Source organism: Daldinia childiae (assembly GCF_008694065.1).
Source record: "Daldinia childiae strain JS-1345 chromosome Unknown Scaffold7, whole genome shotgun sequence".
In the NCBI taxonomy this organism is placed as follows: Eukaryota; Fungi; Ascomycota; class Sordariomycetes; order Xylariales; family Hypoxylaceae; genus Daldinia; species Daldinia childiae.
The window spans coordinates 1,462,606-1,489,339 of NW_022984648.1; the positions used below are offsets into that span (position 1 = coordinate 1,462,606).

The 26,734-nt window shown below is 45.8% G+C and overlaps 10 protein-coding genes across 11 annotated transcripts; 6 read left to right on the forward strand and 4 right to left on the reverse strand.

The window, feature by feature from the left end:
- Window positions 1-234: 234 nt before the first annotated feature.
- GL218_06683 (uncharacterized protein) lies at window positions 235-799 on the reverse strand (the record flags this gene model as incomplete). The annotated part of the gene is made up of 2 exons (XM_033583408.1): window positions 235-379; window positions 456-799. 2 exons carry the CDS (start codon window positions 797-799, stop codon window positions 235-237), a joined length of 489 nt encoding a protein of 162 aa, XP_033433730.1.
- A 1,496-nt stretch (window positions 800-2,295) lies between these two features.
- Window positions 2,296-3,180, forward strand: GL218_06684 (26S proteasome non-ATPase regulatory subunit 9; the record flags this gene model as incomplete). The annotated part of the gene is made up of 4 exons (XM_033583409.1): window positions 2,296-2,466; window positions 2,521-2,593; window positions 2,649-2,980; window positions 3,052-3,180. 4 exons carry the CDS (start codon window positions 2,296-2,298, stop codon window positions 3,178-3,180), a joined length of 705 nt encoding a protein of 234 aa, XP_033433734.1.
- Window positions 3,181-4,680: 1,500 nt separating this feature from the next.
- GL218_06685 (GTP-binding nuclear protein GSP1/Ran) lies at window positions 4,681-5,675 on the forward strand (the record flags this gene model as incomplete). Its single annotated transcript, XM_033583410.1, has 5 exons — window positions 4,681-4,740; window positions 4,908-5,000; window positions 5,074-5,227; window positions 5,287-5,492; window positions 5,541-5,675. The coding sequence occupies 5 exons, from the start codon at window positions 4,681-4,683 to the stop codon at window positions 5,673-5,675; spliced, it is 648 nt and encodes a 215-aa protein (XP_033433729.1).
- Window positions 5,676-6,753: 1,078 nt separating this feature from the next.
- On the forward strand, window positions 6,754-9,922 carry GL218_06686 (Calcium-transporting ATPase sarcoplasmic/endoplasmic reticulum type; the record flags this gene model as incomplete). Its single annotated transcript, XM_033583411.1, has 4 exons — window positions 6,754-6,871; window positions 6,934-7,094; window positions 7,152-9,778; window positions 9,832-9,922. The coding sequence occupies 4 exons, from the start codon at window positions 6,754-6,756 to the stop codon at window positions 9,920-9,922; spliced, it is 2,997 nt and encodes a 998-aa protein (XP_033433735.1).
- Window positions 9,923-10,325: 403 nt separating this feature from the next.
- On the reverse strand, window positions 10,326-11,214 carry GL218_06687 (Proteasome subunit beta type-3; the record flags this gene model as incomplete). The annotated part of the gene is made up of 4 exons (XM_033583412.1): window positions 10,326-10,469; window positions 10,603-11,054; window positions 11,127-11,145; window positions 11,212-11,214. The coding sequence occupies 4 exons, from the start codon at window positions 11,212-11,214 to the stop codon at window positions 10,326-10,328; spliced, it is 618 nt and encodes a 205-aa protein (XP_033433736.1).
- A 682-nt stretch (window positions 11,215-11,896) lies between these two features.
- GL218_06688 (UBX domain-containing protein) lies at window positions 11,897-13,441 on the forward strand (the record flags this gene model as incomplete). Its single annotated transcript, XM_033583413.1, has 1 exon — window positions 11,897-13,441. The coding sequence occupies one exon, from the start codon at window positions 11,897-11,899 to the stop codon at window positions 13,439-13,441; it is 1,545 nt and encodes a 514-aa protein (XP_033433732.1).
- A 386-nt stretch (window positions 13,442-13,827) lies between these two features.
- On the reverse strand, window positions 13,828-14,549 carry GL218_06689 (60S ribosomal protein L36; the record flags this gene model as incomplete). Its single annotated transcript, XM_033583414.1, has 4 exons — window positions 13,828-13,908; window positions 13,972-14,053; window positions 14,186-14,286; window positions 14,493-14,549. The coding sequence occupies 4 exons, from the start codon at window positions 14,547-14,549 to the stop codon at window positions 13,828-13,830; spliced, it is 321 nt and encodes a 106-aa protein (XP_033433733.1).
- A 1,395-nt stretch (window positions 14,550-15,944) lies between these two features.
- Window positions 15,945-19,137, forward strand: GL218_06690 (uncharacterized protein; the record flags this gene model as incomplete). 2 transcript variants are annotated; one of them, XM_033583415.1, is made up of 7 exons in its annotated part: window positions 15,945-16,724; window positions 16,778-17,101; window positions 17,150-17,350; window positions 17,400-17,618; window positions 17,669-17,903; window positions 17,959-18,183; window positions 18,239-19,137. In XM_033583415.1, 7 exons carry the CDS (start codon window positions 15,945-15,947, stop codon window positions 19,135-19,137), a joined length of 2,883 nt encoding a protein of 960 aa, XP_033433493.1. The 2 variants fall into 2 exon arrangements, with proteins under 2 accessions (XP_033433493.1, XP_033433492.1); XM_033583416.1 differs by lacking the exon at window positions 18,239-19,137 and having other exon boundaries at window positions 17,669-18,010.
- A 1,133-nt stretch (window positions 19,138-20,270) lies between these two features.
- On the forward strand, window positions 20,271-21,128 carry GL218_06691 (SDO1-like protein C21C3.19; the record flags this gene model as incomplete). The annotated part of the gene is made up of 3 exons (XM_033583417.1): window positions 20,271-20,434; window positions 20,868-20,991; window positions 21,057-21,128. 3 exons carry the CDS (start codon window positions 20,271-20,273, stop codon window positions 21,126-21,128), a joined length of 360 nt encoding a protein of 119 aa, XP_033433491.1.
- Window positions 21,129-22,621: 1,493 nt separating this feature from the next.
- On the reverse strand, window positions 22,622-23,177 carry GL218_06692 (putative pro41 protein; the record flags this gene model as incomplete). Its single annotated transcript, XM_033583418.1, has 3 exons — window positions 22,622-22,684; window positions 22,751-23,067; window positions 23,120-23,177. The coding sequence occupies 3 exons, from the start codon at window positions 23,175-23,177 to the stop codon at window positions 22,622-22,624; spliced, it is 438 nt and encodes a 145-aa protein (XP_033433490.1).
- Window positions 23,178-26,734: the final 3,557 nt, after the last annotated feature.

Below are 26,734 nucleotides of genomic sequence, written 5' to 3' on the forward strand. Positions count from 1 at the left end.
AATCTTGATTGAGCCTCAATTAAGCAATTAATAATAACTATTGATGAAGTGGCTTTTTATCTAGCTCTGACACCATCTGATATAGGAATGTCCGATTAAACAAACCCAACATCTCACCCATCTTCCTTGTGGATAGTCATCTATTCCAATCTCATGAAGAGCTTGTATGATAATTATGTCTCCTAGGCAATATCAACTCGCCATTTTTTCCTAACTATCGTATTTTACCAACCCTCAGCGAGAAGGCGGCGGTGCGGGTTCGAGACTGTCGAAATCTCCTACAATCGGAGATTGCTTAGCCACACAGGTTGTTCCCGATGTCGAATTTGTGCAAGCCAGGTCTGGCCTAATGAGACCAGAGGCTTCGAATTGAGGAACACTATGCGTCGTTAGCTACCTATCTTAACATTGACATCGCGTTGGGTAGCGAGTCAATATATAAACAATATACATACTTTCCAGGACATGCCGCTTCAATCAAGGTTAGTCCTGCGATACCAGTTGTCTGGTAAATAAATGCAACGTTCGAGTCATCGCAGGGCCATCGGTTAGAGCCAATAAGCTTCGAGGTTGAATTTCGACTGCAGCTGGTATTGATCCCAGTACTCGGATCATCGAAAAGAAACGAAGTACTATTTTTACCACTGTCTGTTCTATCCGTGTAGATAGTGAAGTTGGAGACGGTATAGTTGGCCGGGAACGTGCAGCCAGTGGCTTTAAGGCTCACAGGGACGGCGTATTTCAAGGCCTTCGAAGTGGCCGGTACGGCCAAAAGGCCTAAAAGCGCAATAGCGTGCATTTTAGGATTTATAGAGGTAAATTGGAAGATGTGAAGTTATGAAGTCGTGAAATATCTCGGGGTTATGTCGAGTTTTATTGTCGAGGAATCTTAGTAGACTGTTCCCCGATCTTCAGTGGAAATTCGTGGATCCAACACACAAGTACCTTGTTTTAAGTCAAATCCTTTCTTCCTACCAGGATATCACTATGTATCTGTTCATTAGGTACCTCCTATGTTTGTAATTTTCGTCCCTTCACAGATTACCGAGAGAGCCGAGTACGAATTTAAGGAAGTAGGACACGGCTAGATGTGTAAGTCATGTTGCAAATCATAACTCAATTAGGCGAACGATTCGCTACAGTTGTGCGCTCTTTCTGCAAGATACCGCCCAGCAGTTTCCTGCGCGTATCCGTCAGGCTGGACCTGCAGGGGCTAGGGGCAAACACAGTACATACATGATGTATTAATATTCAAGCCTAAATCCAACTCAACCGACATGACTGTGTTTGCCAACCTACACACTTTACAATTAAATAGGCCAACTTCAACAAACAAGATATTGTAAAGAGCTAATTAACTAAAGCATACAAGGTAGGTATCGTTATATTGATATACATTAGGTATATCCTCGGGGATATGCATAGACACTTACGTATTTTAAATAATTAGATACTTAGGTTTGTGGTCATATGTGTAAGTACTGTCATAATTTCCGACCAAGTAATGGTGATATATCAGTCATTTCGAAGAAGTGTGATTACGAGAGGCATAATATTAGCAACAGTAACACTATAAACTGCAACCCCTTTTAGGAAACGATTCTATAAAATCCCACTCTAATATTTACTAGCCAGATGATAACCTATGTAAATTGATATATCAATAGGTATAAATAAAGTCACTCCCACCATCAGATCTCGAAAAGCCTTGTTTGGCCATTCATTATACCTAGACTCAATTACCATTATAACTACCTCTAAAGGATCACATAGGTACCTCCTATTAATAAGTATTAATACTTACCTGTCTTGGGTTATGCTAAAGGCTACGATGGAAACGATTGTGACTGCCTTTAGCAGTTTAATCTCATAGTTATAGTAAATAAAAGGTAAACCAGAAATTATACTTATCTCACAGTAAATCTTTATATATATGTAAGATAAGATTAATATATATATAGAATAGAAGACCATATGCATATAATTTTAAAGTATAGGTATACGTCTACATATGGCGGCTTCCCTAGAGCGGACTATTACCTGCATGCATGCACATACCCATTTCAATTTTGAATGTTAAAGTACATGTATTTAGGTACAGTAGGTACTTTAGGTACGTATATGAGGTAGTCGACCCCGCCATCCCACTTGACGCGTCTTCCTACGGGCCTAAACTTCACTTCAACTTCAACTAACTAGCCCTTGACTAAAGCGCATATCCAAACGTATGGGGGAAAGTGATATCATCTTCTTCCAATTTTCAACATATGATGAGTTGATTCACCCGATATTATCATGGGCCTTCCCTTAAGAATGGACAACATTCACGCACCTACCGTTCCTGCGGGACCCTCATCTCGGCCGCTAGCAAATGGAAATGCAAAGCATCTCTCATTTGCTGAACTTCAGGCCAAGAAAGACGATATGGAAGCCGAACTAAAAGCCCTAAGTGGTGTTCTTGACTCGGTTAGTGGTCGCCATTCAAGCCCATTATAATACCGGTCCTGATTCTATCTACAGCATGGTGTCAATATGGAAACGCCTTTGACCACGGCCGATGGGTTTCCTCGGGCAGATATTGACGTCGCGCAAAGTAGGAGCTCCCTCTAACAGAAACGCTCTTGAATTTGAGCTAACCCCCTCCATAGTACGCACCACCCGAGCTCGAATCATCCGCCTAAAAAACGACTACAAAGACCTCCTTAATACCTTAGAGAAATACCTCCACGAACATTTTGCGAGCATACAAGATGCTGATGATGTTGCGCCTGGTTCAGCAAACCGTACCGAGATGTTAGGCGACTCGATCCCAGTAACCTTGGAGGAACCTTTTGCGAAGGTGAATAGCGTCGTTGCAGGCAGCCCAGCAGATTCAGCCGGCTTGAAACCCGGAGATGAAATTCGAAATTTCGGCTACGTTAATAGGGGAAACCATGACGGCCTCAAGAGAGTCGCAGAGTGCGTCCAAGGAAATGAAGGTGTAAGTTGAACACTACGAGAATTCGAAGCGCTAAGGCAGGGTTTGAGCCATAAGACTGATCTTCTATACAGCAAAGGATTCTTGTTAAAGTAACCCGCCGAATAGAATCTAACCAAAAGCAAGAGCTACAATTGAATTTAACCCCACGACGAGATTGGGGAGGAAGAGGCCTATTGGGATGCCATATCCTACCGTTATAGGTAGTTTTAATGGTCCAATTATAACATGCGTTATTAAACTATTGATTCCATTCTAGATGCGAACATTTTCGTATCTTGCAATAGGCCGCTTTTTTTTTTTTTTCTCTCGCATTGAGTGGAAGGTAAAGGTTTTTTTAAACGGATGAATGAGACAAATAGTATTAATAATCATTGTTTTTTTTTTGCTTGCTTGGGCAATTGATGATGATTTAGATGTGGTTACGTATTCATACGGCATAACTACCTAGGTACCTACCTCCTAAAGTAGGCAGCTTTGAAACGCGAATTAGTTTATGTAGGATAGACATTCGACGGATATACGAGATTATATTTAACTTTTGGCTAGCCTAAACGCTGCCCAGCCTCCTTCGCAACAGGATTGTTGACAGAAAAGTCGTTGGGCTCCCCGTGTTACCAAGTATGTAAGGTAGGTAGAAGAAGTTACCTACCTAAATATCCGGTCAGCGAGTTTGCCGCAGCTTCCTTGTTAGTTGCCTAATTTCCACGCCTAAAATAAGTCTAGCACCTTGAATAATTATTTATTATTGCTGTCAGCTGTTAACTTAGAAATCAAGTGCTGCCTATGGGGGTGAGTCAAAGTGAAGAGGAAAATGAAATTCCAGATGGTACCATGAAACGTTGCTAGTAAACGAATTAATGGTTGCCATGGAAGATAATAGATAAGTAGGTAGGTACCAAATTCCATAGTTTGAACAATACATAAATGTAGCAACGCAAATCCTACAATTTTTAGACGCCACGAGGCTAATGTATCGGAAATGTACTTTACACTTATTGCCTTGCATTTGTAATACTCCGGACATACCTATGTACACATGTATGATTCACAATAACAAAAGGCTAGGAGACTATTGAAATAGTATAAAAAATAGTTATAATTTCATAGTCAGGTTTAAGGTAGATTTTAGGTAACTACAGTGTAAATATATGCCGTTCCTGACGACTTAGATTCAAGTACCTTGCAGGCAAATGATAAAACAATGCAAGTGCCATCAGACTTAGGTACACGGTACATACTCAGGTACGTGTATTTGCTATCAATAATACATCTAATACATCTGGAAGGTCGTTTCCTACCTCAAATGTGCGTCATTGTCGCCCATTCCGTTAATGCCCAGATGATCACGTGCTGCCCCGCAACCGTGCGCCCGATTTTTTTTTTCCCAGAGGGAAACCCAACCTTATTAGATCTTCTTGCCAGGTCCCGCCGCCTCTCGAAACTCTCAAAAAAAACATTAGCCCGCTCATCATTTCAACGACTATTTTACGAACACCCCCGTATTACTTTCCGTGATCTGCTTCTCTAGATAACATCAAGTACGTCCACCCGCTTCTCGATATATCTTTAATAACTCATATTGAGGTTGCAAAATACCATTCTACCCTTTTTTTCCTTTCCATCATTTAGTCATCCCCCACTAACGCCGAGCCTAGTCTTCCCCATCTTCTGTTTACCTCACATCAACAGAGGATTCCGCAATGGCTGCCGAGACGCCTACCTTCAAGCTCGTCCTTGTCGGCGATGGTGGTACTGGAAAGGTAAATAAATGAATCATCCGAATCTCACCTGCTATTTCCTACCGCTTATCAGCTTTCTACCGGCATACTAAGCTCTGTTTACTATGTGCCGTCCTGCGCATAATTTGCCCCGCCTTTTGCCTTTTGCTCTTGATCTCGAAGACCATGCCACTGACCGTGATTATTAGACCACCTTCGTCAAGCGCCATCTGACGGGTGAATTCGAGAAGAAGTACATGGCAACCCTTGGTGTTGAGGTCCACCCCCTTGGCTTCACGACCGTAAGTCGGACTAATCCTCGCCTCGTCCTATCGCATCCGCCCTATCTGGCGCAAAATATCTAACGATAATTAGAACTTCGGCAACATCACCTTCGATGTGTGGGACACTGCTGGCCAGGAGAAGTTCGGTGGTCTCCGTGATGGTTACTACATTAATGGACAATGTGGTATCATCATGTTTGATGTGACCTCCAGAATCACGTACAAGAACGTACCGAACTGGCACCGTAAGTAAAATAAATCCCCGATCTTTTTTTTTTCGTGTTGACTCACAATTGTATCACAGGTGATCTGGTCCGTGTCTGCGAGAACATCCCTATCGTTCTGTGTGGCAACAAGGTCGATGTGAAGGAGCGCAAGGTCAAGGCCAAGACTATCACTTTCCACCGAAAGAAGAACCTCCAGTACTACGATATCTCCGCTAAGTCAAACTACAACTTCGAGAAGCCCTTCCTTTGGCTGGCCCGCAAGCTTGTTGGCAACCCTCAACTAGTAAGTTCGATCGCTCCCGTCAGTATTCACAATAACTAACCTGATTAGGAATTTGTCGCTGCTCCTGCTCTTGCACCCCCCACTGCCGTGGTCGATGAGGCACTTCTCAAGCAGTACCAGGAGGAGATGGACAGCGCTGCTCAGCAGCCCCTGCCTGGTGAGGATGAGGATGACGACTTGTAAATGAGTTACGACGAGAGGACACAATTGGTGGACTACGAGAATTATGGTAATACTTTAAGTTCGGAAAGACAATGGGGCTACTTGTGCGGGCTAATGCAGAACGGCTGCGTACGCTCTGGGTTGGGGTCGATAACCTTTCATGGCCGTTGATTTCAGATGCATGGCTGCATTTGCAGCTTTCTAGATAGCAAACCCCCCAAATAGACAGTTATATGAGAAGGAATTGCAGTCTACTATTACGTACATAGGTGTTTCACCTTTTAGACACTTGTGCAATATGAAAATATACTGCCAATGCTGAAATATATTTAAAGTTGAATCGAAATAGATATGTCATATATCAGGTAAATATGTGAGGTAATCAAAAATAAATCTAGACCCCGTGGGTTTATCTCCAGGCTTCCAATCCCACTTATGCAATTTTAGGTAGGTACCTGGGTGTGTACATGTAGGTAGTACGCTTATGATGCAAGTCATGAAGCTCGTCCAATCGAAATTGATCTTTGGACCCTAAGATAGTCTAGCGGTAGGGGTTCTAGCGTCGGATTAGATTGGGGCTCACGGCGCCTCGCACCTGGTGACCAAGCTTTTTGCAGCTCAGGGCCTGTCGCAGTGCCGTTCAGGGCCGAACAGCGATATAAGTCGCCTAGAATGTCACTAAATGCAAGTGAGAGAACACGTTGCTGTGTAAAAGGTCCACATTCAACCTCAAGAGCGACGATTTCTTTCCACCACTATCTATACAGTTACCTACTTCGGCACATCCTTTCGTTTACACTACACTCTGGCAACTTTGTTTTTTTTTTCTGTGGCGATTTTTAACAAGTTACTTTTAGAGCTAGACTAGTGATCGTCAAAAAAGATATGTGGCATCTTTAAAGATTCTATCAGAAACTCTTCTTCGCATATCGCCAACCCCTCCACTGATTCAAAGTTTTTGATCGAGCTGGTTTCCGTTCACTTTTTATGCTCATTCATAGGTAGCAATTAACAATCTAAATATCTTGTTGCATCTGTTTAGTCTTTCCGTTAGGAAAAGAATTTCTGCGGCATCGTCCCGCCACCCTCGTCGGCTGCCATGGAGAGCGCCTTCGCGAAGCCTACAAACGAGGTCTTAGCTGCCTTTCAGGTAGACCCAAAGGCTGGTCTTTCAGATGAACAGATCACTGAGCTACGAAATAAACATGGGAAGAACTGTATGTTACAACGCGCCAGATTAGAAAACAGCCAAGTCGATATGTATGCTAACTTACTATAGCTATCCCGGATGAACCGCCGACACCTCTATGGGAGCTTATTCTGGAGCAATTCAAAGATCAATTGGTTTTAATACTCTTAGGATCTGCGGCTGTGTCCTTTGTCTTGGCTCTCTTCGAGGACGAAGAAAGTGGCTGGAGCGCATTTGTCGATCCTTTGGTTGTAAGTTTTACCCACTTCTTATTTTGCGACCCAGAAGCTAACTTGGCCGGTTCTTAGATTCTTACTATTCTCGTGCTCAATGCTGTCGTCGGTGTTTCCCAAGAAAGCAGCGCTGAAAAGGCGATCGCCGCGCTTCAAGAATACTCTGCAAACGTCGCTAGCGTGGTTAGGAATAATGGACATGTCTCGCGGGTCAAGGCCGAAGAATTGGTTCCTGGTGATATTATCTCGGTGGCTGTTGGCGACAGGATACCTGCCGACTGCCGTGTTATTGCGATCGAAAGCAACAGTTTCGCCGTGGACCAGGCTATCTTAACTGGAGAAAGCGAAAGCGTAGGCAAGGATAATAATGTGGTCGTGGAGGATGAGAAGGCAGTCCTCCAGGACCAGGTCAATATGCTCTTCTCGGGAACAACTGTTGTAACTGGACGTGCTAAGGCGATCGTGGTTTTGACTGGATCGAATACTGCAATTGGCGACATCCACGAGAGTATCACGGCTCAGATTTCCGAGCCGACTCCTCTCAAGCAGAAGCTCAACGATTTCGGTGACTCCTTGGCAAAGGTTATTACAGTTATCTGTATCCTTGTATGGCTGATCAACATCCCCAACTTCGCGGACCCGAGTCATGGAAACTGGACCAAGGGTGCTATTTATTATCTTAAGATTGCGGTCTCTCTTGGCGTTGCAGCTATTCCTGAAGGTCTTGCCGTTGTTATTACTACATGCCTTGCCTTGGGAACCCGCAAGATGGCCGCAAAGAATGCTGTCGTCCGAAGCCTGCCATCTGTTGAAACCCTAGGAAGCTGCAGTGTTATTTGTTCAGACAAGACGGGTACTCTTACAACGAACCAGATGAGTGTGAGCAAGATTGTCTACATTAACGCAGATGGTACCGACTTAGAAGAGCTTGACGTTGAGGGTACTACTTTTGCACCGAAAGGAGACATCAAGCATAACGGCAAAGTGGCGAGGGATCTTGCTCAAACCTCAAGTACAATTCGCCAGATGAACGAGGTCGCTGCCCTTTGCAATGATGCTAGACTCGTGTATGATACCCGATCCGGTACTTTCTCTAATGTAGGAGAGCCCACCGAAGGAGCCTTGAGGGCTCTAGCCGAAAAGGTTGGACCATGCGCACCGACAAACTGGAGACTTGAGGACAGCGTCCACCACGCTAGCGGTTGGTATGAAGCCAAGTTCCCTCGACTTGCTACATATGAATTCTCTCGAGACCGGAAAAGCATGTCTGTCCTTGTCCAAGCCGGTGACCAACAAAAGCTTCTGGTTAAAGGTGCCCCTGAATCCATTATCGAGCGTTGTGCGTTTACCTTGGTTGGTGCTGATGGTAACCGTGTTCGTATCGACAACAAGCTTCGTGATCTACTCTTGAAGGAGGTCGTTGAATATGGTAACCGTGGACTACGAGTTATTGCCCTTGCTAGCTTAGATGATGTTGGATCCAACCCCCTACTTCACAATGCCAAGTCGACCGCTCAATATGCCCAACTGGAACAAAACCTCACCCTACTAGGCCTCGTCGGTATGCTGGATCCTCCTCGACCAGAAGTTCCTGGCGCTATTAAGCAATGCAAGGATGCAGGCATCAGGGTTATCGTTATCACGGGTGACAATCGCAACACGGCAGAGAGTATCTGTCGCCAAATCGGAGTCTTTGGAGAATATGAGGACCTTAAGGGCAAGAGTTTCACTGGCCGAGAATTTGACAACTTAAGCTCTAGCGAGCAGCTAGAAGCAGCGAAACATGCATCTCTCTTCTCGCGCGTGGAACCTAGTCACAAATCGAAGCTTGTAGATCTCCTCCAGTCTCTCGGTGAAGTTGTAGCTATGACTGGAGACGGTGTCAATGATGCTCCCGCTCTCAAGAAATCGGATATTGGCGTTGCAATGGGATCCGGTACTGACGTCTCTAAGTTAGCTGCTGACATGGTCCTTGCGGATGACAACTTCGCTACTATCGAGGTTGCTATCGAGGAAGGCCGATCTATCTACAACAACACGCAACAGTTCATCCGCTACCTTATTTCCTCAAACATCGGAGAAGTCGTCTCAATTTTCCTTACTGCCGCCCTGGGTATGCCGGAAGCTCTTATCCCTGTCCAACTGTTATGGGTCAACCTCGTCACCGATGGTCTACCTGCTACCGCCTTGTCTTTCAACCCTCCGGACCATGATATTATGAAGAGACAACCACGAAAGCGAGATGAAGCGCTCATCGGTGGCTGGCTGTTCTTCAGATACCTGGTTATTGGATCTTACGTTGGTATCGCTACTGTCGCCGGATATGCCTGGTGGTTCATGTATAACCCCGAGGGTCCTCAGATCAGTTTCTACCAGCTTTCTCACTTCCACCGATGCTCTACCGAGTTTTCGGAAGTCGGATGTGAGATGTTCGGTAACGAAATGTCCAAAGCAGCATCGACGATATCTCTCTCTATCCTCGTCGTCATCGAGATGCTGAACGCTATGAACGCCCTATCGTCTAGCGAGTCCTTACTAACCCTGCCCCTCTGGAAGAATATGATGCTGGTCTACGCTGTCACTTTGTCGATGGCGCTCCACTTTGCACTCCTCTATACGCCCTTCCTCCAGAGCTTGTTCTCCATCCTGCCTCTTAACTGGAACGAGTGGAAAGCGGTGCTTATCATCAGCGCACCAGTTATGTAAGTTGTCTTCCTAACCATAGTTGATTCCGCAAAGTACTAATTTGTCACAGTATCATCGATGAAGTCCTCAAGGCTATCGAAAGACAGTTCTTCATCCAGAAGACGACGGATGATGTTACAGAGGCCAAGAAGAAGGCGTAGCGGGGCATAGATCTAAGTTCTACATAGACTAGAGTAGACGTATTACACTGCATATGCAAATTAGGCTGCGCAATATAGATGTATAAGAAATACGATGCATTCATTGAACGAGAAATATCATAAAAGGATCCCGTGTGAGGTTTTTCATCTTGACTTTGGCCACTTTGTTTAAGGTACTACCTTTGATATTAGTACAATAACGGGCTGTTTGCCACCTCGTGTCTGCCTCTGTTCATTCGCTATGTCTTATTTGCCTTACTCCGGTAGATATTTCTCTCTAGCCCTTATCTATTCATGGAGTAGACCAATCCACCCCGTTCGAATTACTATCTACCTTACGTATGAGGTATCTAGTACACGTTAGTAGACCTAAGATAGCACCGGACCAGATATAATATGTCTCTTAATCTTGTCGGCCCTTTAGTAATCGCTTGGTGACCTTGTCCTTCTCAATAATGTACACATGCGCACCCCAGCCTGATAAAGCATCTCGGTCGACGGCGCTTAGCAGAGCCTGCGAGATTGTTTCGAACAGGTCATCAGGACCCTAGATCGTGATTATATATTAGTATGCTTGTCTTCGTTCACCCGAAAGGAAACCCTCCGAATTCGACGAGGTAGGATGCTCGTTGTGCATTGTATGGGAGTCATATATAGGTAGGTTTATTACGGCTACTCACTAGATCGGGCTCCCACAAGCTTTCGCACATGCCAAATAGCTGCTCGGAAGCGGTGCCGCTGACGATGAAGTCCTTGGCGAAGTCGATGCAGCCGATGGAGTCGAAGCCGCAGATGAAGGGCTTGCCGGACTTGGGCTCGAGGCCGGCGACGACGGGGCTGACGAAGTAGGGGCCGAAGCGGCGCTCGTACAGAGAGGAGGAGACGAGGTTGGCGAATGTGGTGGGCGCGATGTTGCGCTCCTCGCGCAGGCGGTACATGTTCACCTTGTACCGGAACAGGTCCGACACCGTGGACACGTCCGTGGCTAGGCCGGTGAGCCCTAGGTATACGTCGCCGTACTGGAAGATCTTGGGGAAATTGTTGGAGACGGTGAGGGCTTGCAGGCCGAGACGCAGATCGCAGGCTATGGCGACGCAGTCCTTGCCTACCATGGCTACGCAGGCGCCGCCGTCTGTGCGTTCGCTTGGTTAGTTCTTTATTCTCGGGTTGGGGAGTTGAGGAGTAGGATTAGGGCGGTGCGCACTTATAGAGAAGGGTGACGACTATTCGTATATGTTAGCTAGACTGTCTGTCCCCTTAGTTGTGAGCTTGGCTATTATAGAGCTTACCATGGCGTCGAATGTATTACTGAAAAATAAAAATAGACGGCGAGGCTTAGTAGGACTGTGATAATAAAGTGTATCGACTTGAGTTTGGTAGTTTGCAAATGATATCTCGTCGTCGAGTACGCAGTTCGCTATGGTGAAGATAGCTCAATGGCGTAGACGAGGGCGGGCTTGAGGTTTGGCTGTAATGGCAGAATGGCAGCTTAAGGTACCCAGATACGTTAGTGTTAGCGTCGGCAAGGCAAACACGTCTGGCGCGGCAGCTCAGCTCCAGATCGGACCAGGTCAAACTCCGGCACGGTCTCTCGGAAAATTGACGGCTAATCAAGATTGGTATCATGGAAGTACTGTTTGTATTGTACAGAAGTACACTTATACTAATAGAAAACATCAATGCTCCGCTTGCCCCTCCATTTAATGGAAGCTATGTACAGCTAGTTACGCAGTCGCGATCTAAAGGGCTGATGTAATCGTACTGCTACCTACAAGAGACATGTACAAATGGGACTTTTAGATATTCTTTCATATTCTACTACTAACTAACAACTTTAATCGAACACGTCTCCGTCTTTTGGAATTAAATAGGTAGCTACGTCGCTGTTATCCATATATTCAAATTTCTTAAAAAGGTCTTTTTAAGAAAGTCTCACTTGAAATATAGAATATCGTCGATTAGATCCTACAACACATGGCGACCAACGTCAAGGTTGTGGGAACCGACCTTAAACAGGTGACCATTAAGGTCAATCCTGGAACCTACCTGACAGATGTTTTAGAGCAAGCTTGCCAGAAGCTCAAGGTCTCATCCGATAAATACTTATTTAAACATAAGCAAAAGCAGTTAGATCTGTCGCAGACATGGCGAACCTCAGGTCTACCACCAGGCGCCAAGCTCGAACTCATCGTCCGCTCTAATACCCCCTCCGCCATCAACGTCGCCTTACAGCTCCCGGCTCCCGAGTCAAATATATTCCCGCCATCCGGCCGAGTCACGGAGAAGCTGCCGAGTGATATTACGATATGGCAGCTATTACGCCAGTTTGAGAGCGGCAAGTCGAGTCAGGGGAAGAACCTAAACATCACAGCGAGGGGCGTGGCGCAAACGAATAATGGAGCGGCCGCGGGGAGTGGGCAGTTGTATTATGAGACTCCGGTCCTGACGATCGAGAACAGAACGCTGTCAACCTTTGCCGACTTTCAGAAGAGCCTGTCGCAGCTAGGGTACAATTCGGGTGGTGTCCTAATACGCCTCTCTTTTCAGAAGACTGACAAGACGTTGGTGGATGCTATGGGAGAGATGAGTCAGTTCTTCAAGACAGAAGAAGCGAATCAGCAAAAGGCACAGGAGTTTAGTAGTGAACCGACGACGAACAATGAGGCAGCCCCTCCTGCTGATACGCCGCCTTCGGATAGTGTAATGGGTGATCCCTCAGCAGAGAAGCAAGAGACGGATGCGCCTGAAGCAGCTCAACATGATGACGCAGACCTTTCTTCTACGGTGCAAGCACCATCAGTGGACGCCATGGACGCTATGGACGTCGACGTCCCATCCGCTGATAACCGCCCCGTCACCATCTTCTCTGCGCCTACCTCCGGCACGCCAGCTGCAGCCTTACGAGAAGAATCTGACGAAGTTTTTGCTCCACGCATCGAGCACGCGCAGGCCCATCAAAGGCTGCTAAAGACCGCAGGTGAGAACAGACGCCTCCTCTCAGACAAGGAGCTCGAAGAAAAGGCCGCCGCCGAAGCGGCCAGGGTAGCGGCCGTCAAGTCTATCAAGATCAAAGTCCGCTTCCCAGACAACTTCTCCGCAGAGTGGCCCTTTAGCCCAGATGACACGGGCGCAACGCTATACGCCGAGATCAGGAAAATCATGGCCAACGAGACAGTGCCATTTAAGCTGGTATTACCGCCCGGCAAGATAGCGATCAAAGATGATAGCAGTCCCGCGAACAAGCTCATCGGCGGATATCGCTTAAGCTCCAATACGCTGGTGAATTTCATGTGGGACGACAAGGTGCCTGCTGTGATTCGGAAGCAGCCGTTCTTGAAGAATAGCGCCGCTGGTCACGCACAGAAGGTGGTTGTTCCCGAAGTCCCTGATGTAGTAGTCGAGGATGAGGCGGCCCATAATGCTGCTAACATATCAATGCCCACACCCCAGCCAAGGGGTGACGGTGAGGGGTCCGGGTTCAAGAAGCCCAAGTGGCTAAAAGGGTTCGGGAAAAAATGAAAAGGGCTACGACGAACGATGTCTTATGTGTTCAGTTTAGAATCAGGGAATCAACATCTGCTCGGAGTTTAGGTAGCATTATCAAGGACTTTTCACATGGCACATAATCATCAAGAACTGGTTTTAAGTCATGAAATGAATATAATTTGGCTTGCCAAATCAAGATTCCCAGGTCTTGTTCCTATTCGTGTCGTAGGCTATTTGGGATTCAGGTAGATAGCTATGGCTATGGCAAAGCTAGCTATCATGTCCGTACCGATCCTCCGTAAATTCATCAATGCCGAGAAAGACGGACGCCAGACCTCATGCCGATCAGTTCGCTTCTTTCTTTTGTTCCCTCGACGCCCCGTTAAACCGCCATAATTTTCCACTCGAGATCATGTCGTTTAGTGACCGGCTCTCCGGGACTCGGCGATGACGCGTTGAAGCTCGTCGACCTTCTTCTTGGCACGGCCGAAGGTACCGAGCTGATAATTTCATTAGTCTTGCGATGTTTGAGAGACGGAGGGGAGTAGAGAGGAAATGCGTACCCGCTTCTTGGCTAGCTTACGGGCTCGCTTGTCCTTGCTGTTTCGCAGCAGTTCGATAACTCGGCGCTCATAGGGGGCAAGACTGGTAAAGCAGACGTTAGTAATTTAATAATACCAAGATAGGCCTTGAGGGAGCTACATTGCCACCCTCGGGATCATTCGACCCCAAGTAATGCACTGGTATCAAAGGCATATAAGTGTGAGAATGACTTACCCAGCAACCTCCTTGACGATGTCACGAACGAAGGCAGTGCGCTTGCTGAGGTGGCCCTTGGTTCGCGAAACGCGAGGCTTGACGACGCGAGCAGTGGTTTTCTATAATTACCGGAAAGGAATCCAAAAGTCAGCCCATTGTCCATCGTCTGCTATACTGCATTCGCGAAAGAAAAAAAGCTTTGATTGCAAGAGCAGAGATCCTCCACGAGGTGAGACGGGCGGAAACGACTCTTGTTTCTTTCGCAATTCTTTTTGCATTTTGCTTTTCGAAAACAGAGAAAGGCGGGTAGGTGGTTTCATCTTACATGGCCGTGGTTGAGACCGATGGTGAGCCCGGTACGGGCTGGCGCTTCCTTTGCCATCGCGGAAGGTATTGGTGGTGGTGAGTGATGGCTGTTGGGTTAGTAGATTTTCGCGGTGGGAGGAAGAGAAAGAAAGGTTATGAAAATTTCCCAGGGCCTAAGTTTGGAGATTTTGCAATTGAGCGGGTGGGTTTGTGTTGTGAGTGTGGGGCGGGGCGGGATGTGGAAGAATTAAGCGAATTTTTCTCTCGCGGCTAGTTTTTATTGGCTAGCCTCGCCTCTACCCGCGAGATAAATGATATTGTGGTCCGTGTCCAATCAAATCAATAGCCTATCGATATAATACTTAGGTACATGTAATGCTCATCTCATTGGAACGCGGATGGCGGATGGTTGGTATGACTGCTGAGGTAGCACCGACTCACCGACGGTGTCCATTCTTGAGGTATGTATGCATACGAAAAGTCGTATTCGTGCTGAAGGTGTGATAGATGCATGCGTTGCATCGCAACCGGTTCGTATCTGTTATAATTTTTCTCTTCTTCTTCTTCTCATCCCTCTCAATTCGTTTTCATGACCACCATAATTATCATGATATCATCCATATGAGAGGGAATCATTCGAACTATGTACCTACCTACCTATATGATCTTAGATGAATGACAACATAGCTGACGAAAATGAAAAATGTGGATCGTTATTTTGCACATCGGAATGTCGCTTGTTACCAGGGTGTTGACGATATGACGCAGCTATCTAGTTTGTGTCACTTACGGGTAGCTTTGGCGAAAGCTGCTGCGCCTATGCCTGCCATCAATTAAGCTAAGGTACCTTAGTAGAGCTAGTTTAGGTAGAGAGGTAAGCTTTAAGGTACATGTAGGTTTAGGTTAGGTACGCTAAAGTTAACTAGTTAAAGGTCGTGTCACTTCATAAACATTGAAACCACCCGATTAAAATATTTACGAAACCTCGTCCGAGACGGAGGTAAGAGCTGCTCGCGGCCAGTTAGTTTATTTTATTTTATTTTTATTACTTAGCTTTTTACATAGTAACAATAATTTTTTGTACAGGAAGGCAATTGTTTTTTTTTTTGCTTTGCTCTCTCCCCCCCCCACTACGCCCATTCGCTATTGCTGTTCACTTCTTTCCTTCGCAGGTTCGAAGTCAGCCCTGCTGTCACTCGTTCGAGGTCCCCGTCTCTATCTCTCTTTCTCTCTACCAATAACTAGGGTACTGCATGTCCCAACTTGCAGTATCACCTGCATCAACCATGCTCCCGAGGGGAGACACGTCGTCTTCCAGTTCATCTACCACCACTACATAGTTCTCTTGTCGTTGTTGTTGATCATTATGTTTTGAATCGAGTCCTAGCCGGTTGGTTTTGGTGTCTTGGGTGACAATTTTTGCATCTTCACTTTTTCTTGGTCCGCATTTCTTGGCCCGCCCTTCATCACCATGCCCCTAGCCGTCTTGAACAACGATTCTCTTCGACCTTGTTCACATACTACCAGCTCCCTACGCGTTGCTGGTCAGACCAATTGGACCGCAGCCCTTAAGCTGAATCGAACCGCCCCTGATTTAGGTCTAAGCTTTGAAGATCCCGATGTATTTCGTAACGACTGCGAAGAAGCTTGGAATACGTTGGATAATATAGCTGCCCTTGGTTTAAACTTAGAGAATAACGAAGAAGAAACGACACATTCGACTGCATTTCCTAAACTTACTTTCGAGAATGATGGGGACGATGTTGGGTACTCAGAAGAAACCCCTTCACCGCCAGTAGGCCCATTTCACAAGTGGATGAAGAACTTACACAAGCGAGCACATCGTCCCGTTACACGCCGCAGTCGTAGTCGATCCGAGTCTTTCCCCGAATTTTCAGAACGCACGCTCGAAGATGAGACCTTATCTACAGACGGTCACAGGAAATCATTTTCCGGTTCCTCTTTTGGATTTGTTACCGCTGTCAGAAGCGCCAGCGTCAGTCTTGCAAGCGCTAGCGTAATCACTCGGCCAAGGAGATATACTGCACGATCATCAGGCCATAGCAGGGCGGACCATAGTAGCAGAGGATCGACATCAGGACCGCGGTTTTCCGAGGATAGCACGTGCCTTGAGCGAACAGTATCAAACGACCCAGGGGTGACGGAACGGCTACTTCAAAGGCGACGTATTCTAGAGGAGATAATCAACACGGAAGAAAGCTATATTGGAGATGTCAAGTTTCTCATGAACGTATGTGCTTATCCTATTAATATCACTAAGCTCACACCACTAATTCAACTCAGGTTTATGTCACCATATTAGCTTCTTTACCGTCACCTCATATGGGACTTCGCTCCTCTATCAACCGCAATCTAACAGATATTGTTGAGTTACACGAGGAGATTCTCGGCGAACTTCATCGGGTAGTACCTAACTCCGAGTACACGCAGCCTGAACGTATTCCGGTCACCCCAAAGCCAACATCTTCTAAAAGCCATAACCGCTGGCGGAGTCTTGACTCTACTTCGGAGGACGATGGGGGTTCTTCTAGTTGGTTCCAAGGCATACCTAGTGTGATAGCCGAGCCAGCTATTGCGGCCGAGGTAGCTCATGTGTTTGGCAAGAGGGTATGTACACTTCATTTTTTGAGTGGCTTTTCACTAATATCATTGCAGATGAATCGATTCTTCATCTACGAAGAGTATGGTGCGAAATATGAGATGATGATCAAGGATGTCGCGTCCGCCCATCGAACGTTACCTGAATGGGAGACCTACCAAAAAGGGCTGGAAGCATTAGCAGCTTCGTTAGGCGCTACCAACTATCATCTTGACAACTCCAGAAAATCTTTGACTATTGGCGATCTATTGGTTAAGGTGAGCCAAAGCGTTGTTTTATGACAAGAATTTCGCTAATAGCAGGAAGCCAATCCAAAGGATATGCAGATATCCTCTCCTCTTTTCCGAACTTCTCAAGTATACGCCTGTATGCGATTGCCCAAGTTCACATATGGAGATCGAAAATGTTCTCATTCGGCTACGCGAGGCTACCGCCGAACTTAACCGAGCCGCCGACGATCCACGAATGAAAACCACAATGGAGCAGACCTGGCTACTTCAGGATCGACTTGTGTTCCCAAATCAGGTATGTAGCGTCAGCCCCTATAGTTGAGTCTATTTCTAATTGTGTACCAGAAGTTAGATGCGGCTTCGAAGACCGCCATCCGTTCATTCGGACACGTCCGCCTATGTGGTGCCCTACATGTGTGCTGGCAGACTAAAGATGGTGCGGATGGCGCATATATGGTTACGCTCTTATACAAGGACTGCTTGTGCCTCGCTACAGGCAGCCGAGCAGACCAAATATATACCATTCAAGCTTGTATTAGTCTTAACGATATTAAGGTTGAAGAAGTGGACAATGGTCGAGGTAAGAATTTCTTGATTTATTCTAGTTTCATCTTCGGTATGCTGACCAAATCAAGGCCTCCAATGTCATACTGCTCCTTTCTCATGGAAGCTCGTCTTCGAATGTGATCATCAACTCTACGAAATTATAATGACAGCTTGTTCTCCAAAGGAAGAACAGGAGTGGCGTAGTCGTCTTACACGACAAAACTCAATTGAATCAGGTGAATTATCAGAACCTATATTCTATAGCTCAATCTTCCTCGACATAAAAAGTCTTGGAACAATTTTTGGAAAACCAGGTAGGCACAGGACTCACATTTGAAAACTTAAGATGTTTTCTAATTCCAACCATAGGCACCGTTGCTCGTCGCCTTTCCATTCATAGGGCCACTACCGTCGGGCCGAAATCACCATTATGCCAAGTTATACTTAAAAATACAAGTACGATGAAGGATAATTCATCGTCAATCCCCCCACAAATCAATCGCTCGCAATCGCTGCTGACGACCAATTCTCGTATCCCCGTTCTCACTCCTTCCCGGGGAGAGCGAGCTCGCCTTGAGGCTTTATTGGCTGATGTCTGGAGTCGCAAGGTGTTACCTTTTCCCGGTATAACGTATCGATCGAAAAGCGAGCACCTTGTCCGTAGCTCAGCCTCGACTGTTATGCGAAAGCTGAGCGTTGCAAGCATCACAAGCTCTTTTACGAAGCGCTCTACAAGCGCTACCAGTGTACTAAAGTCGAGCGAAGAGGAGCTTCCACATTACAACGGATCTGTTGATAATCTTGCCCGTCTAAACACTGACAAGCCAAAGTCTAGACTCCTTAGAGTCAGTACAACGGATGGGGATATCAAGCCAAGACTCCCAATGATTCGAGATGAGATCGAGCATTTTGGTAATCCCAACTCGGATAATTCACCGGCAATTGATGCCTGCATACAGCCAGAAACATTGAAACTTGAACCTTTGAAACTCGACCTGGATTGGCTAGGAGATGGAATGAGCGCCCACACTTTACGATCATCGCCATCATCTAGGCACACTCGACGAGATAGTAGGCAGACGACACTCTCAGTAGGATCTTCTCCGTCGTCTATTGGGGATGAAGACATTATCTACCACGGACTTGGAGCGAAACATCGACTACACGAAACATTAACTAATATTAGGCCTACGAATAACAAGTGGGCAAGAGTCGGCGCCATCAACAGAGGTTTGATGGCGTCTGGTATTCGAAGCTTCTTTAGATGAGGGAAGGCAACTTCAATAATTGATAACAGGGTTGGGTATAGATACATGGTCTGGACTGCTTTTGGCTTGGGATTATACCATTCTTTCTTTCTTTCTTTTTTTTCCTCTCTTTTCATGATGGCATCGGAACGGTACCGGATTCCGTGAAACGCTTTGCTTTTTTATCAGTTGCCTCGTCAGGCTTTCAGACCTAGACAAACTATGATTATACCCCGGAGCAATTTAGTTAGGTAGAACAATGGAAGTTCTTAAGTTACTTATGTATAAGCGACGGCACTCTGCTAGCCAACCAACCCAGCGGTTATACCGGTATTCTAGAATTTAATAATAATATGCTGTTTATCTCATGGAATGCAACCTTATTTGTCTCACCACCCTACGTTACCTACTACGTAGGTCAGTATACTATTTCAGTGATGTCCGGCAGCTCCCGTCTAATGCGGCGATACCTAAGCTGAGGTCGATCTCCTTTTGGGGGGGGGATGTACCTGTCCAAGTACCTCTGACGGCTATCTCATGTAGATATGTGTCCTTTCTACTCTATTCCAGAGCCTTCGTATTGGTCTCATTCTGCATTTGGTAGGTACATATATACATGTATGTGCAAATTAACATGTAGGATACAAGGAAAGGTTGGGGCTAAGACAAAGAGCTTCTAAATTGACTTGTTGATCCCTGTCATAAGCTCCGCCTGTGACGTAAGTCATTTTCGCGGGGAGCTGACGCAGGAACAAACAGTGTACAATCAGAGGGGTAGCTACTCGTTTGTACGTAAATACGTAAATCAATATGTAAATGATGACGTAGTTTCAATTATTTAGCAAGAGCATGCCACATGATGATCGAATGTGTAAACTAGACAGGGAAACAGCAGCTTTCCGGTAGCGTATTTGAAGCTTCAGTAGCCTAGAGCTACTTCTTAATCTTTTCCTTTGTTACTCCATTCATTCAAACATCTCTTAACAAACTATCAACTTGATACCCACGACTTACATACATATCCATATCTTCCAACCTCACGTCTAACATCACCACTTACCTCACACGAGACGACCAAGTTGTAACATATACAGCTTCCAACATACCAATCTGACCTACCTATATCCAAGCAATCCCAACACAAATCGCCCAATATGACTAAAGGAGAAACCACTCAAGTCAAGGTCCACTACAAGGGCAAGGAGGACGACTTCATCATCTTCATCGACGACGTCGAGACCTATAAGAAGTGGAAGAACGACAAGTCCGTTCCCATGGCTCATTTCATCTCCGCCTTCAAGATCTTCGTGACACACAAGTAAGTCTTTACCTTAGCACATACCATCTTTCCCCTCCTAGGCAACTCGCCTTTCCAAGCACAATGTCACTCCACCTCTACCAAGGACCTCATGATATATATATAAGGTATATATATATCTACGGCCCACAATCGACGGCGGCATGAAAAGTGCGGGCTGTGGTGAGGCAATGCAGTTGGCCAGCCGCATTTGCCAGTCTGTAACCGCCCCGGCGCTTACGGGCTGAGCCGGTGTTACCCACGCTTCATCTCTGCAACAGTCGGCCCCCAAGCGTGCGACCCGGGCCGCGGCCTAGCAAAAGACATAGACCAACGATCCTGTCTTCATCTCGCCTTAGACGCCAGGAGCCAACACAGATCCCATCCAGTTCATGCACTCCCCCAACGTATATCCAATTTTTGCCCACAGCGACTAACATGATATGTCCAACAGGCAAGGAACTCAGGGCCAGATGGACGGAGCATCCAATAGTACGCTCGAGAACGAGTTTGGTGTCTCTAACGAGGATGAGGTCATCAAGAAGATACTAGAGGCTGGCACACTTCAGGAGTCCGAGGTAGGTCGCTCCCTTATGACCTAATAGTAGAAAATGGCACGATTACTGACGATAAATTACATCAGTTTCCTGAACGCCAAGGACCCAAGAATGACGCCCAGAGAGGCTCCATTGTCACTGGTCAGGTTTCCAGATAAGAGTGGTAATTCAACTCACCGGCAGCGCCCGGTGTAACCTGGTGCGCTGTTCTATTGCACTGCGTTTAGCTATCAATTAGGAGAGCGGCGCTCAGGTGAATTAGGGGTATCATTGGTTTAAGTGTTACCATGATTTACCAACCAAGGCGGATTTCGAATGCAATACTCGTAGAATAGCTATTTTTTCTATTAGCTAACGAGGAATATTATCGCGATGGATCTGCAAGATAGTCGTAGCTAGCGACATATGAATCCTAATGAAAGAAGTTAATCGCATAGTATAGTTATCAAGTGAATATGTAAACAACATGAATATTACTTATCTATCTAACCTTCTATTATTTTTTTATGATATGAATTAAATCATTTTCTCATGATGATTAAACTATCCTTCTAACTAACCCAACCCTGGTACTCTCGGCCGAGCCTCATCTCATCCACATGGCGTTTCGTAACCTAGTTAAATTGCTAGCATCTGAAACGACGACGCCCAGGTCCGCGCGACGCTACCCCGTGAAAAATTTACGACGAACCTTCACTCCTCCTTTTTTTTTTCGTCTCAACCATGGAACGACATTTTGTGTCTCTGTTTCTAATTTCTAGTTTCCGTTTCTATTGAAAGTAGGTGGCCATCGAATACGAGATTGAATTTGGATTTGGATTTGTGCAAGGTTTCACAACTCTTGGTATTTTATCACTGACTTACTGTATTGCACTGCATTGAGTAACTGGCTATTCGCGCGCCACATGCGAACATGGCGAGATGTTTGAGATGTAGTGTATTTAGTAGCATGTATGTATACAGACATAGATAGGTAAGGTTATGTATGGGTAACCTTTCCTTTGCTTTACTTCACCGCCACTGCCTAGCGCTTCTGAATATAGGTAGATAGATAGGTAGGTGGGTAGGCAAATCCGTATGCGTAGTAATCATATCATTAATCCGTCCTCGATATCGGGTTGGACCCAAACAAGACCAAGACCGTAAATATTCCGGAATAGTGTCATAACTCGTCCTCCTCATATACAACCCCCCTAGGCAAAATCCTATAATAATAATAATGATAAAAATAATAAAAATCAAACCTTCGGATATCCAAAAAGCAAATTGGTAAACGCCGATGTAAGTGTACGTGCAAATGCCATAATTCCACAAGACGGGGAAAATGGGACCAACGTGGGTTAATTTTCAATATATGCTTTCTTCCTTATTTAATAGATAGTGATTATATATGCATATACATTCGGGGTATTTCATTCCTTAGAAGGAGAAATAAAGAGCCTGCTTGCTCATATATGGTACGAGGGAATCTCGCTTCCTCCCTTCCTCACAACATTAGGGGTATTTCGAGGATTAGCGCCCACGTCAAACTAGGGGAGCCGTATGGAAAAGGATAAAGGGGGGGAGAAGAGAAGTTAGGTTTGCCGTGTACACGCGACCCCGGGTGCATTGTGCTTGGCCAAAGGGTGGTGAGGTAGTCGCTGTTCTACCTCTACGCCTTGGATCCCCCGGAACGGCCTCGCTGTGGTAGAGTCCATGGTTTGGCACATACAATCTAGTTGACTGGTTAGCCTTTGATACTATAAAATTCATCAACGTATAGATGGAGACATAAACATACCTCGCCTTCACTGTATGCCCAGAAGTAGGCCATCATTGCCACTAGATAATAAATAGCAGCGTTGGTGCCCTGGTAGATAAGAATCGCGGCGAGTGCAGCAAGCGGATATGTAGCGAGACGGGCCTCCATGCTCCTGTGGATCGAGGTTCCGGCGATGAGATTTAACGGCCATTCCCAAGCAAATATCACTATCCCCAAGATTAGGTTTATGATTTGCAGCGCTGGGACCGGCTTAACGGCCGGATCTAATGCTTTCGTCATGAAGTCGAAGAATATCTTAGGCCAGAAGAATGCTTCGAGCGCGGCAGCAATTTGATCTAGAAAATTGTTAGTAGGGTTGCAAATTTCCTGTAGTATTAAAACACATACAAGCTGCGGCTGTGAGCACGATGAGTCTGGCCCAGTGGTTCTTGATGAGTTTTCCCATTTTGACAGTTCGTTCTTCTTAAAAATTCCTTAATAAAAATCGGTCCTTTTCTTTGCTCTTCGAGATTCCAAAGCTCTTTCTCGTCCTAGTAATTTTTCTCTTCTTCCTGAAGCCCCAAACGATCCAAGCGCTCAGCCCTCCTAAAAAAGAATCCAAACAAAACACACACCAGGTGCAAAACGAATGTCGACTAGCGAGCGAGAGAAGGGTAAATACCGTCTCGAAAATCAACAATCGTGAAGTGAATGGAAATGCCAGGTAGCCGGACCTGCTTGGCGAAGAATTGAAGTGTCGATATTAAAGAAGGTTATCGACGGCGAGTGCACAGCGCTGGCAGCCAAGAGGGAGAAGAAGAAGAAAAGAAGAGGAGATGAAGACTAATTAGGAATATCCAAGCCCGGACGGGGCTCTGAAAAGCTATATTGGAGGGCCGATAGCCTTAGCTTTATTATCCCCTGCCGGGAGCTGTGCTCCCGTTGAGGGAGGCTCGTGTCAGAACCGACTGATCCGAGCCGGGGTTGTATAAGTGTATCTGGCGTTTCTGGGCCGACAGTGCTAAGCTTCGTTCGAGACCCACGTTCTTGAGATCTTGTCTATAACTCCAGCATGCATCCGAGCGGCATCGAAAATCTTTGGCAACTCCTTTACGGCCCCTGCCTATGAATTGATTGTATATATATGATCCACAACCTTATCCAGCAGCAGTGGAGTGTCAGCTAGGTTGAGGCGATATAAGAGAGCAAGGTAGTGTTTGAAGTTGTATCTTTAAGTGTTCGTAGTTGCTCCACAATGTCATAATGTCATAGCTCGTCCAAGTCGTTCTAGTGCCGGGGGGGCTTGTGAAGCTCAAGCTCGTCGCATGGGAAAAGGGTTGAGGATCAAACAGGGTGATGATACTTAGGAGGTTTCCCGAGTTTCTTCATGTATGGAAGGGGAACTCCTAAAAGTCTTCAGACACGAGGTGGCATGTAGAGAGTTTAAGAAAGAGACAAGAAGGGGTGGGTCTTTCAAGAAGCGCATAGAGTATCACCAGCCCATCCCGAGACCGCCGTCTTTAGAACCAATACTTAGATGGCCAAGATCTAGAGAGGACATGTAAAAACATCTATGTACGTACATATTCATGATGTGCAGAATGGGCGAATAACCTAAAATAGTTTAGAGTCTGACGATTATCGACCGTAGCAGCTCTCATCACAACCTGGACTGGACAAACTAGGGTGGATACAATATGTGAACCAGCAGTCGATTGGGTAGAAATAGTACCAAGCTGCTTGGCCCGGATATGCGGGTACATGAATAGGCGGTAATGCTGCATACTTGTGGCTATGGGTATTGGGTATATTTGATATTGCGGCCATGAGGACGGTCGTTGAGAATAGCCATTATTGAGGGAGAACAATGTGATTGGGTTTTTCGTCGGCGGCTACAATTATTTTCGTAGCCAATGAGAAGCTTTTCTTGGGTGCTTCCGCTGCATAACAACCCCAATCTCCCCCGTCTCTGGAATCCCTGCAAACAGGGATTAGATGGGATAAAGAAGTTATGTGGTTATGTGGTATATTTCCAATGTCTCCATATTCTCTGAACCCTCATCACCCCGGCAATTCGAAGCTTTACAACAGCTTGATAGTTCATAGGTATAGATATGATCTGTTCATTACCTGCCGAAGATAGTAATTCGGAATATTTAATGATACTATATCGCTCGTCGTTGATCGTTGGAAGGCGTGATGTCAGATCCATAGTACCGGAATGAGTGGCTGGAGTCTGGAGTCTGGAGTCTGTTGTACATAGGTATGTATTATTCTGCACTTACATACACTAGGTAAAGCCATGTCAAAAAAACGGTTACCTATTCAGGTATTACTCAGAGGATGATCCCCTTAGCAATCCAGCAGCCGGCAGGGAGCGGCTCTCAAGAACACTTTCAATCTCACCTCGTGAATACATAGCTCCTTATCCGAGCCTTTACTTGCCCCTCGTGACGCCTTAGGCTAGTCTATCGAACGTTTAAATCCTTAAAGGCCAGGGCAATTGAGGCAGTGATTCCGGCCAACTGGTTAGGTATTTCAAATTTGAGACGTACCCCTTCGGATAACGGAATGCCCAGAACTTCCAAACAACGAGGAGTTTCGCAGGGGAAAATGCTGAGGCAGATCGGGTTTGGAAGCGACTAGTTAAGATCAACCAGCCGTTCGCAACAAGGGTTATCTCCGTCACCCGGGAGGCTATACCAAATCGAGTGATATATCAGGGGTTGTTCCGACAGGGATATAGGACCAGGGTTTGATAATTCGATGGAGGTCCGACCGCATTCACCTCAGAAATAAAAACAACAGCCAGTTGCGATTCCTTCTTTTAATTTTCGAATTTGAGCTTTTCGGATTTCAGCGTGTCTCAATCCACGTTTGAGCCTACCCAAGAAGAGTGCAAATTTTCTATGGCTGTGTAAGTACATACGAGTAAATCCTAACCCGTGTTGTCTTGCCAGTTCTAAGCGAGGTGGCGGCCATGAAAGGTCTAGACAATACATAATTGTGCCGAGGCCTCCCCATTTTCTATTCCCTACAACTAGGTAGGTATACCACAGGGTTATCAGAAGTTAAGCAAGAAAAAGCGAATAGTAATACTAGGTTCTTAGTGTAGTTATCACAGCACTTTAGTGCCTTAGTGATATGATACCTAGCTGATGAGTCTCGATTTGTATCGTCAGGTGATTGAATATAGCGGGAACCGGGGATATTTACAGATCATTCGATCTACGTTGCGTAAGTTGGATTCAGTATGCAAGTGTTGTATGCGGTGTGCCGCGAGCGAAATGGGGAGGAAATGGAGACATTTGGGGCAAATCTATGTGAGATTCTTTTCAATTGGCCAACTTTATTCTTGACGGCGGTTCCTGCCGAATTCTAATTGGACTCGCTTACTCGGAAAGCCACATGCGCGTGGAGGAGCAAAGTGGCTTACCTACCTAGCTTACCTGGCTTACCTGGGCACTTATTTAATTTCTAACCAATAAGAGTTTCCCTCCTGTTACCGCCCCGGCGTCAACCATCCACATTCATATTGACAAGTCTAAGATATCGACTATTACTGGCTCCATCATAAGTCGATTCAAGGTTGATTTATCAGTTTCCATTTCAATTCTACAAATCCATTAAAACGGATCAGGAACGTTGAAGATATTAGGTAGTATTGGCCTAACGTGTAAGCGAGTCCATGTTACCCTCCTAATGCCTAACCCCCCACGAGTACGTCCGCTAAAGAAAAGCCATGTGCATGTGTATGTTACTCTACTTGCAGCGTATCTATTATCGGTCAAGAGTAAATGACAAATTTACATCTTAAAGAATGTTCAGTTTCCAGATGCCGGTAGCTATCCTAATCACTATCACAATCAATTCCGTAGATAGCCAATATCTAGTCTCTACTTCTACCTATATCCCCATCGGATCTTTTCTATTTTATTCTGTTGACGTCAACATAGTATTTGCTTATCCTCGTATCTACGTATGTAGGGTCGATTCTGATCTTTATCTGACCCGCGTTGACCA